The 14,634-nt window shown below is 38.0% G+C and overlaps 1 protein-coding gene across 1 annotated transcript in view; it reads left to right on the top strand.

Annotated features, from left to right (window-relative positions):
- Positions 1–14,634, top strand: part of LOC103920877 — a 23,634-nt gene that overhangs the window by 7,015 nt on the left and 1,985 nt on the right. Inside the window, exons 4-7 of the mRNA XM_009328735.1 lie at positions 2,436–2,621; positions 9,149–9,306; positions 10,565–10,607; positions 13,491–13,677. Coding sequence (XP_009327010.1) covers positions 2,436–2,621; positions 9,149–9,306; positions 10,565–10,607; positions 13,491–13,677 — 574 coding nt within the window. The remainder of the gene's footprint in view (positions 1–2,435; positions 2,622–9,148; positions 9,307–10,564; positions 10,608–13,490; positions 13,678–14,634) is intronic.

The raw sequence follows: 14,634 nt of genomic DNA on the forward strand, positions 1-14,634 counted from the left end.
CCCCCCCCGCCCGGTGCATTCTGGTCCCTCCTCCTGGTGATCCTAAGCATAGTTTTTCATGGACAGTACTGTTAAGATGAAGAAAAGAATTCATATGAGGCACTGCAGTTTCATATCCAAACTGAAATTAATCAAGCTTTCAACATTTAAGCTTTCAACATTAAGCATTTAAGCTTCTTGATCAAAACCAAACACTTCTGTGGAAAAAAGACATTTTGTGAAAAGTAATTAAAAATTATAGAAAGAGCTTGCTCTTCTACAATTCTCTGTCCACCTGACATTTCCAGCAGAAAATCTGGTAGGCTTATTTCTCTGCATATGCCATGATATACACACTAGTTATGTAACCAGGGTTATGCTGCAGAACCACTGGGTATAAAACAAAGCAGTCTGGCTTTCCATCATCATTAGTTCAACACTACTTATTCTGGTCTCAAAACAAAAACAAATAAACAGATCACACACTAAAAAGGTTACAAACATATAGGAACATACAGGAACATTTGTTTGGGAGAAGTTTTTATTTTACCCTGGTCAGGTCCTTCATCAAACACCTGAAATGTAAAAAAAAAATGTAGTTATGCCTTATAAACACTCTCCACTTTTCCAATCAGTTAAGTACCTCTGAAGACAAAGAGCGTTAGATAAATTGGATTGAGGATTAGAAGGTGCCCCATAATCTTACATTCATTAATATTTAATTCTTTTTTCTTTTATTTCTTTCAACTAGCAGGTTCTTTTTAAGCCTATCTTTTCTTCCCCAGCTAGCTTTGTCTTATTTACTGCACTGAAAAAATACTGAATTGAAGTTGGTACTTTAATCATACTAACCTTATGTTTTGGTAGTAGGCTCTTTAGCCACTGAAAGCATGCATTTGCTTTTGCTTAAAAAGAGTAAATAAATTTAAAATACTGCATAAACACTTTATAGTAATAACTACTGCTTCTTTTCCTGCATTATCCAAGACTAGTGCCATTCAACCACTTTTTACATTATTTCATATGATTTTTTTGCAAGCTGCTCTCTCTGTGTCTCTGGACTCCAAAGAATACAGTGAAATATTGCAGTACTATTTTAGCAACTGAAAGCACAAGGACCTTCTTCACTGCCTCATGTGCTTACAGAGTACTCTGAAGAGTCATTTAGTAAGACAGAAAGAAAGATACTTAAATACAAATATGCTTCTTCACTACTGAGCAATCGAATGCCCAAATTTAAGAGGGAGCACAATTGGACTCATTGGCACATCTTTCTTTTGGTGTGATTTCTATCAGGGCATAAGAAGAACAACACATACAGATGCTGGTCATTCCGTTTTCTTTTCTAAGGGAATTACAAATAACGTTCTTAGTTTAGCACAGCATTTATGTAACATGTCAGCTGCATGATTAAGTTGGAAACATTATGTTCCAGGCCTTGCCTCAGTCAGGAGGAAAAATTTTTCCACTTAGTAGATCTAAGATGTTATTTGAAACAGTTCATTGAAGACAAGAATAGTTCAGGGAGACAAAAATAGTTCAGGATAATCTGCATGTCACTATCCAGCAAACTAACCAGAGTCACCAATTTTCAGGTCTTGATTCTGATGTTAAGAACAGCAGCTTACATTGATGTTGTTCCAGTGACTCCAGCAAGGTCGTGCCTGATTTCCACCTGTGTAAGAAGACAACCAGGACTTTTATTTATGCCTGAAGGGGTGCCTATAATGTTTTGTTGTAGAGAAAGGAAAGGGTGTTTCATCTTCTGCTTTAGTCCATATCAACAAACACAGAGCGCTACATTTCCTCAACATTGCTATTTACAGGCAGAAATTATCCATCCTGAGTTTTCCTTTTCCCACCTACATTAAAAAAGAGATTCATGTTTCTAGAGTTTTTTACATATTGACTCACCCATGTAATTGCGGCTGTTTCAGATTCACCTCTATCCAATCACACATTGATGAAGTGATAGCTGTTACAACAGATTCAGTCACTTTACATACAAGGTCATTTTGTTTTCCCTCAAACAGATGCTGCCACTGACCTTGACTCTACAATCCATATAAGTAAGTAGAACACATTCTTCACCTCAGTGGACATAGCTATGTTTGCCGCCTCATAGCAGAAATACTGGGCACATTGGGTCAGAACCTTGTTTTGCGTAAAGTACTGAGATCAGTGGAGATGTAACGATTTACAATATTTTTGCCTACACTTAGCAGCAGTGGAGTTCCATTATACACTATACACTATACAGTTGATCCCCCCTTGTCCAGATCACTGGATCTTCTCAAATGTGCTAATTCCTTCTTTGCCAATGTGCCCAGTTCTTCTCCTAAAGGAAAGATATGTGGACATTGGGAGGAGATAGACAACGATGTACACTTAGGTCCTACCCTGAGGCAAATATAAGCTATCAAATTTCTTGTGCTTGAACTTACACATTTTTTCAGGGAAAGCTGAAGGAACGTCAGCACAGTCAAGCGTTGATCCTTTCTTTACAGATAGCAGTGTCTGCTCTTCTAAAACTAGCCTTTGCTGCTCAGCACGGTAAAGTGACTGCAAAGTCACCACAAAATGTCTATGGTGAAAACTGCAGTGTAGGACAGAGAAACCTTTATCAGCTCTACATGAGACCAGTGAGATAACAAAAGCAATCTAGCCACAGCAGTAGAGCATCACCTCAACAAGGTTAAATAAGTTCACACAGACCTCTGAGCTGCCATCACCAAGTGGCTTTTAGGACCTGTCAGCTAACTTGCAAACTTTACAACATGATGCAGCCTTCAGGATAAAAAAATACTGGTCTTGCAAACCCATTAAAAAGAAGGAGTATAATTCCTGGGACCCAGGAACAAATGGGCTAATAAGGGGTTTAAAGGCTGTGGAGCATGCATTCTTCTATCACAAGGCCATACCTGCTAGAGAGCTAACAGTGTTCTAGGCTCAATAGGAAAGCGCAAGGATAAAGAAAGCATTATAGCCAAAAACATGTTTCCTTCATTCCTCATTACAAATATCCATCATGTAAGGAGCTCAGCTAATTAAACGCTGGGATTTACAAATCCACTAAAAATGCCAGCCAAAGCCAGAATTTCCTAGTTTAAATTCATCATTGCTTTCTTGCTAGGTAAGACTGGTTAAAAAAATATGTATAACAAGTGATTTTTGTGGGTCAAAAAAGAGAAAAAAAAGAGGTAGAGCTGATAAAATTAAAAGAATTAACAAAAGATCATGTTTGTAACAACGCCCTAGCTCCTCTCTGTTTTGGGTCTTGCTGTGTTCCTAGGAATTATTTCATGTCCCTTTGCTGTAAATAGGCCCTGGGAAAGAGGATAGTGAGACAGATAACCTATCTAATACCTGAAAAGGAAAATGTGAAGTAAATATCATTGAGATTATGGTCTAGGAGAAGCTATAAAGATGACTGGCTCCAAACAGGAAAGTGTTATCCATGTATCTTCCTTGTAGACTTCCTTTCCAGAAATCAGAGACTTATGTATTCTAGTCAAATCAGCTTTGTCTGTCAGGTCCTTATGTTACTTTTGCCATTTATTCCATTTCTCTCTCCAATTCCCTCAGCTAAGAATTATGTGGAACAATAGTAATTAGGAATAAATGTCTAAGGAGTATGACTTTGCTGCCAGCATGTTGTATGGACTCAAAGTAGGAAAATGAAAAGAAGAAATGGTGATAAGAAGGAAGTAGGAGCGGTTAAGTTGGAAGGAGTAGTTAAGTTCAAAGTCGCTGTCCTGACAGTGGAAAAGAGCATGCTTTAGAGATTCAGATGTAGCAAGAGAACGAACTGTGAATAAAGAGCAAATTCACCTTCACGTGTAGCCCAAGCCTCAGAGAAATGGCCTTCGTGATAGTTCATGTTTGTAATGCTCTGAAACATGCTGTATGAAAACTGCAACACATACTCTTGAGAAGTACTCTCACTGAACACAGTGGCAGCAGAGAAGGGGAGGGATGTGCTTTTTGTCAGTCTTCACTGTGTTTATATATAATAATGTCAGTTTAAAAAAGAATTATGATATGCATTTCTTAGGCTCACAAGTTTAATGCCTCTAGGAAGCCTTCAGGCACAGTGTGAGTGACTAAGGCAAAGTTCCTCAAAGCTGAGGTGAGGGCAGTGGGAACAAAGATGTGCATTTCTTAACAACCAAAAGCAATTAGACCCCAGCCTGTAAACAGCTATTACATTACCTAAATGATCAGATGTTAGGTCATATTCCTGTTTCCATTATGAAGCCAGTGCGTTTCAATAGCTCAACAGAATTTTGTCTTCTCTGTTTATTGCAGTTTAACACAGCCAGCACACTGGCAGTTAAGTATTGCTCAGATAATTATACAGTGCTATTTACAGTCAAAGGTGTCCATAACCTTCACTTTTTCTCAACAGCAGAATGCTTTCCTCATTTAATATTCTTTAATTAGTGGTGTCTCTGTGAATGAAATTACTGTTACTTAGTTGTCTCTATTAGGGTATGTTTGTGTTTGTAAATCATTCCGTTCTCACCCTCTGCCTTACTCAGAACACCTGGAATCTGTATTACAGTTTGCTGTTTCTTTTTATTCTGAATAAGATTCAACAGCAACATTTACACACCTCATATAACCAGCTGGATATCAGTCTTCCATTTACCCTTTATCCCCATCAAGACACATCACTTTGCACCCAGGCCTCACGGAACAAGTGAAAGCCCTCCTTAAATGCAGAGAGGAAATTTAAATGCAGACTTAAATGTTCCCTTTTCTTTCTACAATTGTCTTCTCTGTGCATGGGAACAGGGCATTTTACAGAACGTGTATTTACAAAAATTTTGTAACTCAGTCACTGTAGTACATGCTTCTGGTTGCTTGTGTGCACCCTTAAGACTGTTCCCAGTAGAATAGAATAGAGAGGGAAAAAATGTTTTTAAATTATGTTAGTTTCTGTGATATATACGGAGCCTAATTATTATAGCAAGAAAGAAATCCCCTGCCTGCCATGTGTGGACCCTTCACATCATTTCAATCTATGACAAACATTCCACCCTTTGTTCTCTTGAGCAGGCCTGTGTGTTCATCTCTAAGCCTAAGCACTTTATGTAAAAGGCTTAGCTATAAATAGATTTAGATCTGAGCCATTACTCATAAAGATACCGTTTCTATTTGTTCTTCATTCTTGCTTGGAGCTTTATCATCACGGTCTGGGAGCTGCCACATTATTTAGAGCTGGTATACAATCTGATTTCTTCTCTATGTTTTCCATGACTCCCATGGCTCCAGGATATATTTTTCAATTTACATTTAAGGAGCTGCTGAATCCAAGCTTTCCAATACTTCCACTATATTATTCATATTAATAAATGATAAATAACCCTGGCTGATATGATACGCAAGTTAATTTTGGACTATCAACACATTGTATACCCTGACCCAGAGAAAGAGTCATAATCAGATATATTATTTGACCTGATTCAAGTTGTTCAAAATTTTAACTCAATCAATAGTTCTTCCTGTGAGGCTTGGTCCTGCAAACTGTTCACTACCTTTTGTACAATTAATTGCAGCGAATGACTCAACCTCAACAAAAGAACCAACTGGAATATGAAGGTTAATCATATCACAAGACCACCTGATAGTACTTCGTCTGACAGCCAATACAGTTAGGTGGAGGATAATTGCGTTCTTCAAATCAGGGGAGCTTTTACATCTTTTTCCCCTGTTGTCTTGCTCTTCAGTATGTTTCTACTCTCTCTAGTTTAGATGTAATTTGTTTAAAGCAAAACAAAATGAAAAACTAAGTAAATTTAGCTCTACTGATGAAAAATGCCATACAAACAGTTGTGGAGTCTAGAGCTCTCTGACATACATAAGTCCTTTCCTCAAGGGGAAAGGAAAAAGATGTAGGGGAAAAAGACATAAAAGTCTTAGTCTCTCCTTTGCACCAATGTGTCCAGCCCAAAGAAGAAATGCAAACAGGCTCTAGCTATAATTTCCTAAATATCCGAACAATTAGCCTACCACAAAGCACAGTGATGAAAAAAAAGGGATGGGGAGGGGAAGATTTTAGAGATACTACTAAGCAAGCAGCACAAGACCTCAGGGAGAAGCTGGTCAGAGAAAACCAGAAAATAACAGATGGTGAAAATGCTGCAAGCCTGAGTGCCAGGGAGAGTCATGGCTACGTCAGCTGTGATGGAAGAAGTAAGGCAAATGAGAAATAAGAAGCAAAAAGAAAAAAGAGTTCATTTTCCTGTCTCGTTTAAGAGATGTCTTGTTCAAGAACACAGGGGCACATCCAGGAAGACATTTTTGAAAGACAGTCAAAAATTCGGTCATGCCACTACTGACCTGAAACCACTGCCAGTCTCCTGAGCTAGCTCGTCTCTCATTTCTGCTTTCTAGCACTGCTCAGTTTTCACACTGTGTTTTAGATTTTTTTCTATTATTTCTTCTAGGATTTGAACTTATTTTCTGGAAAGTTACTTTTATTCAATTTTCCTAGTACTTGCAGTCTCTTGTGTAGCTTAATTTTAATCTCTTTTCATAGTTATTCCTGTTGTTGATTTTGATTTATTTCACTGCAAATAGCACAAAATGTTCATATAACTTTTCAGCTTCTCCTTTCTAATAGACAAAGAAGCTTACCTAGAATAGCAAATATAACTCTGCTCAAACAAAATTATTTGAACACAGTGAATCATTCAGGATATGTTATGAATGTCGTTTATTTTCTGGAAGTATTTACACCAAATTAAATAGGGCTGATTTGTGACCCCCCCCAGGCTACATACACTATCTTCATGACCATTTCATACAATAAAGAAAGGAGACATCTACTTTTCTATTCTTATTTCTCCCTTATTTCAGTCTCCCATAGTTATACATTGTTTAATATTTTCATTTTTTGGGGAGAAACATTTCTCCTAAAACTCAGGCCATCTTAAGAAAACTAGCAGCAAGGGAAGGGTTACTTCAGGTGTTTCTATTATTCTCAGAATAGCATTTACCAAAGCAGCATACGCTTTCTGCCCTCTGTCCAGAGGACTCCATCCATGTTAGATACTGCAGACTTCCAAGAATCCATGAAATAGCTGAAAGCAACCTTGAGGGAACAAAAAACCTTTTTTATTTAAGTGCATAATGGAACAGTAGTAGCTACAATCTGAGTTAGTTCATTTAAAATATGTACAATACTTATCATCAACTCAAGCAGCATAACAGTTATATTAGGTTCCATAGTGGCAGTATCGGTCAGTGGATTACTCTCCAGTCACAGGCATAACGACTTTTATAATTATTTTTTCAGCAATATACCTTTGGCACTTTTTGTAACAAAAGGATATTTGCCAAAGGAATGCTTTCAAGATATTATTCATGAAAGCCACATGAGTGAAAAGAAATGCCCCTTACCTTTGTCTTATAAGAATTAGGGGAGCATGGCTGCCTATTAGTCAGTGAAGAACATTTGGTCTCACTTTGAATGCCTCAAATCCATCTTATTCCTTTCCTACTTGTATTCATTTGAAATGGAGTGGACATAAATCATTCTTGATGCCACAGAGCTCTATCTGCATTCGTTCTAGACAGCACAGAAGGTGTTTAGAAGAGGAGTTTATAGGGATGTGCAATAATAGTGGTCACACAGCCATTTCAGTATCTGCAGTGACTGTTGCCTTCAGGCTAGGACAGTCAGCAGAACCCAGACCATGGACAGGATCCTGCTGAATAACACTTCATCAACCTAGCACTTATTATCCTTTACACTAGGAATGAGATTTGGAGCCTGAATACATATTTTGATTATGCTGTCTTTGCAATGTAGTTTTGTGTCTGAAGGCATTATAAGTAAAGTAGGTCACACAGCACTGACAACTTTCAGGATTGCCTTCATCTTCTGTACTGATTTTAGTTTTGCATTTTAAAAAAAAAGAAGCAGAAGAATCTAGGAAATGCATTCATGAATGTTTATTTACAGTTTTCCAGTATTAGGGGTTATTTTATTCCAACAGAAAATTCATGTATAACAAAGGGATAATTACATGTGCAAATGAGCATACAAGCAAGTATTTAACTATCTAATACCCACAGGTGCATATTTTGTTCATGGAAGGATATGTATGTTTATTTTTAGGCTAATAAAAAAATTACACGGGGCATTTACAGTTCAGCTCCTACTGAAATTTAATTAACTTCCAATAATCAATTGATTTTATTCTATGAGACTCCACCATCTGTGTATTTTGCAAACGACACTAAAGCTCTTTGTATGTCCCAGCATGAACTCATGTTTTCTATTTTACTGCTGCCAAATTTGATACAACTGTTAGAGCTCCAGTCATAGCTCTTCAAAGCAAGGGGGCTAAGAATATTGTTAAAAACATAGCTAGAGTTCACTGTCCAGATGTACGCACCTTTGTTTTGAGTTAAGACATGCACTTGAGGGGAGCTGGGGTGGGAAAGTGGGGGGAGGAACTGTTTCACCTACCTACTTGCTTTAAGGAGCTTAATGGCTTAGACACTGACAATGCCCTTCAGTCTCAAAGAGCTTTAACGCGATCAGGAACAACACGGTACAAAAGATTTTGAAATGCTTTCCATTGAAAGTTGTCTGAAATGAATGGGAAGTGTTGTGAACATACTGATATTTAGGGCAACTTTGCAAAGGAACTGAAATCCAGCCTTTTAAATTATGCTCACTATTTTCTGAATGTAAGCCTTTGTTCCCTCTATCTGCACATATAAGGTGAGGTTTTCAGCATAAACCCAGGCTGCAAGCAGCATTGCTTAGTAAAGAGATTCATGCTCCTAAATTCTTCAGTGCACTTTGAAAAAAACACTTTCACTCAGTTGCACCCTCAAAAGTTGGAGTATTTACAAATACCTGGCGAGGTTTCCACATGCATGTACAACTTCTGATGAACCAAAAACAACTAAGAGAGCAAAAACAGAGATGCAAATTTAGAGAGTGTTTGACTAGTTTATCTTTCGTGACTACACTGTATTTTCTGGGACTGCTGATCATTAAACCATGTGATTATTAGAATAGTTTCAAAAGCACAAGAGCTTATCACCAGCTTCTACATCTTTGAGTGTTCCCTGAGTTCATCCCCATCGCACAGGGATCAGTTTCATATTAGTTCTGAACTTTGGCACTCTTTCTCTCTAATTGCAGGATGAAGGGAAGTGCAGACCTCTGGAAGTAACAAAGCTGGAAGGAGCGGAAATTGGTGTTGACACCAGTCTGGGTAAACCATTTGTTTTTAAATGCATACCTCAAAGTGGAAACAGGATTTTCTACTTCTGTGCAACTTCCAACCAAGAAATGAAGAGGTAGGAGATCTTTCGTTTTACAGGGTCAGTTTTGTTATTCCGGTTTGGGGAGAGGGAGTCTGAATATTTGGAGGATGTTCATCATACCTGCCTTGATCGGTAGAAAAAAAAAACCAATATGTCAGCTACTGTGGGAAGATGGTGTTTCTAATTTTCATTTGCAGAAGTTTCAAAAATTATTTTTCAGCTTCATAGTTTTTTCCATGAGAATTTTTATTTCATAAAGTCTTTAATACTTGTGCTTTGCTGAAGATCCCCCTGAATTCTTGATTTATCTCCAGAAAAACATCTTCACCCATATTCTCCTGCCTTCTCCCCGACTGCTATATACAAATGAATGTGTAAATCTTCCTGTGGGTGTAAACTTGCTTATCGGTCATTTCACATGAATGATCTCTCTTCTGCCCATCAAGGACAGTGCTAGTAATAAAAACAACCCCATCTTCCATTTCCTTTTCTGTCATTCTGTCATATTATCATTTTAGTATTTTAAAATGCAAGCACGCCACAATAAGAGGCAATGAGTTTGGTTTTGACTTAGAGTTTGACTTAAAAAATATTCTTTTTGCATTTCCCAAAGACTATAGCTGACAAAACAAAGAAACTAAAATCACCCAAACCAAAAGTAACAACTTTTTAGGCTTTAATTTCAAAATGTACTAAAATCTAATCTTATTTTCCTCTTTGTTTTATTGTGAATTATCAAAAGTATAAAGCTATTAAGTAGGATGACATTTGGTTTTCATCCACCGATCTTTTTATAACATCTTACTACTTAACATAGCACCCACCATTGCAATATCAGAGCATTTTCCACTTCCAAATTCTATACCATGCATAGCACGAAAAGAATAACTTTGCCAGCAAATAGATTGCTTTATTCTGTAGTCTCCAATTTCAGGATTCTTTATGTTTCCCAGAAATTCTTTATCTACACTATAATAAAGGCACAAGAAGAGCAATCATTTAGCCTGACATGTTGAACTATATTCCAAATATATAGATTCCCTTGTCTGCAATATTGCCTTAATCTATTACAATGTGTTACACAGCAAGCTTTGAGACTTATTTTTCTGTGACTTAGCAATGTTTATTTAGATTTAATCCACTACTTTTCTATCTTGAAGCCTTGAATGCGTCCTGAAAATTGCACAACCCTTTAGATGCTGTCTATGTCAGCCAGAGATAAAAGAGGCAGTAAAGCACATTTATTCTGCTCTACCAAACTAAGCTATTGTCATTTTTTGTCATATTATAGGTGGCTGGAGGCTATGGATAAAGCAGTGCATCCTGTCCATCAGGTAATTCTTTATTTATGTGAGAAGCATGTGTACAACGGATTGTGCAGAAGACTGAGAGACAGTAGATGTATTTGTACATGGTCAGGTACAAACAGCAACATGGAAACCACATACTTTTGTTCTGGGCTGCTGGGACATGAATCAGCTCCAATCTAAAAGCCATACACAGACATTATTGTGACTCAGCAAATATGCTTTGCTGCCATACGCTGGAATGAATCAAAATGCTCCCTCTCCATATACCAGCAGCTTTAAGTTGGTTCAGAAACATAACCTAAAATGAGGGTAGTGGGAAGGGAGGAAGGGGAGAGACGACTCTCACAACCACATGTTCTGCCCTAGGTAATACTATTTGGAGTAAAGGGAGAGAAGGGCTATATCTTCTTAAGTACTCCCTGCAAGTCTGCCTTTGGTGCAAGCTACCTGCTTTTTCCAACAGAAATTAGGAAGGGGGATGGGGGGTACGGGGATGCTGAGTTCTTCTTTTTCTGTATTTTCAGAGATGAAGAAAGATAAATTAGCGGATAAACTTTGACTTCTCTCTCTACCTCTTTACACAGCTATACTCTCTGCTGACCCCTATGGCTGGGAGAAACATAGCCATAATTGATCTTGAGCTGCTACAGAGAGACCTTGCTCAGCCCAACATAATTTAGTATGAATAAGCCCTGGCTGACCCCTGAACTGGGAACTGCAAAGCTAATTTTAGTACTTCCAGGGTTGGAAGCATAAGGGGTAAAAGCCACTTTAGCCTGCCCTTTCCTGGCCCCATGATTCTTATTCATTCCTCCTATAGCAGACCACCTTTATAAAAATATGCTGTTGATTTGCAAAATCTTTTTTTAAAAAGGTTTAGCTACTGAACCAGCTTGATTTTTAGCAGAAAGAATGTGAGGCTCAAATGCAGAGTAAGTAACAAAGTCTACTTTTTTTGCAAATGAAATAAAATAATCAATAAAAAAATAAGAAAATTGCAAGGTACAAATTATAACCTGCATTAATGCCGTGAAAAAAGAAAAAAAAAAAAGAAGAAAAAAGAAATTTATTTTCCTCCTTCTCTCAACGCAGGGCACTTGAGTGATTCCTTCAGCAGTGTGCTTTAGTGATGGGTTTCCAAACAGTGAAAGGAGGAGTTTATTGTTACTTTAATTCCTTTTCCACTGAAATAAAATCGATCAAACATATATTTCTTTTGGCTTCAGCTTTCAGATGAGATTGTAACCGCAAACCCAAATTTGTTTCCAAGTATATTCAACCTGGCAGTGTTTCTTAAAAGAATACAAAGGAACCCACATACTTGAAAACAGCAAAAATAAATCAAACAATTTAAAGTGTGTACCCTAGCCAAAAGAAAAAAAAAATACCCTGAGTCAAAAAGGAGGATAAAGGCACACAAAGAAAACACACCAAAAGAGTCATTCTTTAGTGTAACATGCAAAAATAACTTGTTGGATAAAAAGTTCCAACATTATATATACAGAAAGATCTCTTATGCATTCACCCAGTATCAACACAGTAAGTTGGCTCCTTTCAGTGCTATTGCAGCTTATTTTTGACTGCTTTAGCTTTTTTAGTTTTGTCTTTGAGCAAACTATCCTTTTCTGAAATAAATGTTTGATTTAATATGTTACTTTCATTGCCTAACCTCTGTTCTTAATGAACACTATATCTGTTCCTTTCTTCTAACTGGACTTTCCATTCAGTTGAATAGAAAAAGCTGTATTTTTCTTCTTTTTTGTTTGCTATACTGTTTGTTACTGACTTTTTACAATAGCTAGTGTGTTACAGCAGGGCTCACAACACAATGATTTAACAGACCAATATACTGACACTATGTTGTCTTAATGAATCTCCAAGGATAACTACTTTATGAACACACCTAGTATTACTGAAGTCCTCTTCCGCACTTTGCTGCAATAAGTCACAGCAGGTTTCCCCTTCATAACAAAGAATACAGCTAGATATATTGTGCCAGGTCTTTTTTCCGTCATTGCCTTGTCAAGGATACTAAAGAAATATCATAAATAAATGCAAAAGAAAACCCGTCTGGAAACAATCAGGATGCTATTGATATTGCACACACTGTCCCCATGGATTTCAAATGACAATGACAGTGGTTGATGTAGAATTCGAAATATATCTTGTAGATAAGCAAAACACACTAGGAGAGGCTGAGTTCTTAACACCTCTCAGATTTAAAGGAAAAGAAATGCTTTAACCTTACATTAAACAACTTGGTCTTATTAAACAACAGTTTATTTTTCCTGATTTTCTTTTTGGATTCTCTTATCATACAAATAGCCTATACAATGGCAGTGTGTCATGGGTTGAGCTTTTTCTTGACCTGTAAATGACAATAGGATAATTTTAGTAATGAAAAAGACTCTGCTTTCCAGAAAGGGATGGGAAGGCATCCATAAACATTTTGTCTGTGACAGTGCTTCCATCCAAGTCTGAGTGCTGTATTCGGGCCTCAGACATCACCACATTTTCTCTGGAACCCAGAGGATAGATGGTGAACCTTGTTTTGCCAGATTACATACCGTAAAGACTGCTGAAGTCAGGCAATCAGCAAGACAATTTTTTAAAAAAAGCTTCTTCATACAGCTTTGAAATAATCCTGTTTCTATCAGCAAAACTTGTCCTGAAAAACAAAATAGATGTGGAAAAGACAATTTATTATTGAAAGAAGAAAGTGGAAGTTGATGACTATTTGCCATCAAATGTAGGTTTTTCTAATTGCATTTTCAGTGTTGACTTTTCAAATTATTTTCACAACAAAAGCTAATTTCCTAGCAGGGGACTAGAGCTTGTGTCTTTTCATACTAGCAGGTCCTCCTTAATTTCTTATCAGAACTTTTTGTTACATGCTTTACTTTACAGAACCATGTGTGGGTAGATGTCACACTGCATAACACTACACTTCCACCCTTGGCTATCAAAAACCCAGAGTGCCTGGGCCTCCTCCACCAGCTGGACAGGAGCAAAGATGTCTGGATTCAGCACTACTGCGTTCTGAAGGATGGCTGTTTGTACTTTTATGCCACTCTCCGCTCTACACCTGCACAAGGTAGGGATGGCTGCTGGATTTTAGTTGATTGTTAAAGCAGAAATGTTTCACCGCAGTTTCCAAATAGAACTTTTACCATTAATGAGAGTTTCTTATCAGCAAACTCACTCTGTTCTGTGAAGGTGAGTGAAGGAAGACCAGACTTACTCTCTTTTCATAAAATAGCCACCTCATTCCCCCCCATCTTCTTTCCTTTTCCTCCCATGGTCTGAATTTTTCTTTCTGGAATGGAGCTAGTGAGGATCTGTGCACATTACCTCAGGAGCTAGTATATCAGCGACAAGAGCCACCCTTCCAAAGCACTTCACAGTGGCTTAAGCCAGTCCCACTGATGGCAGTCTGCTGAAAGCTGTTGACTCCTGCGTGTTAGGTAGCATCTTTGGAGGGAGGGACATCATAAACTCAGACTGCTTTCTCTGCCACAGGTTTTCACATGGCCTTGGCAAAGCTAGCCCACCAATTGATAGGCAGAACTTCCCTACTCCAGCAGAGGTTGGTGCTCCAGGGTGTAGCCACGGCCATTTGCAGCTAAAGCTGCCATCTAGCAGCTCTCCCCATACCAGAAGAGGGTGTCTGGCCACTCTTTGAAAGCAGCAACGTGAGGCTACTGGGGTCAAGTGCAAATAGACAAGCTGAGTTTCAAGCCCTGAGGAGAGCCTGCAAGCACAACTCTATGAAAGCCAGTATTTAAAAAAAAAAGAGGTACCGCAGGAAGAGGGGATGGGTCAGGACCTGCAAATGCACTCTCCCTGTGCTGGGGAAGCTGGCAGTTAGAAGAATCAGAAAGAAAATGCTGTTGTACTTTTGCTTAGTAGCCAGATCAAAAGGGAAATTTGTTTTCTTAGAGTTTATGCTATTTGCCACATGATCAGGCAAGAGGTGTTCCACTTTATAGTCTATACCATTTACATGGCACTTTTCAGCTGCCAAAGGCCATACATATGAAATGACCAGTGA

This window comes from Pygoscelis adeliae, unplaced genomic scaffold (assembly GCF_000699105.1).
Source record: "Pygoscelis adeliae isolate BGI_AS28 unplaced genomic scaffold, ASM69910v1 Scaffold16, whole genome shotgun sequence".
In the NCBI taxonomy this organism is placed as follows: Eukaryota; Metazoa; Chordata; class Aves; order Sphenisciformes; family Spheniscidae; genus Pygoscelis; species Pygoscelis adeliae.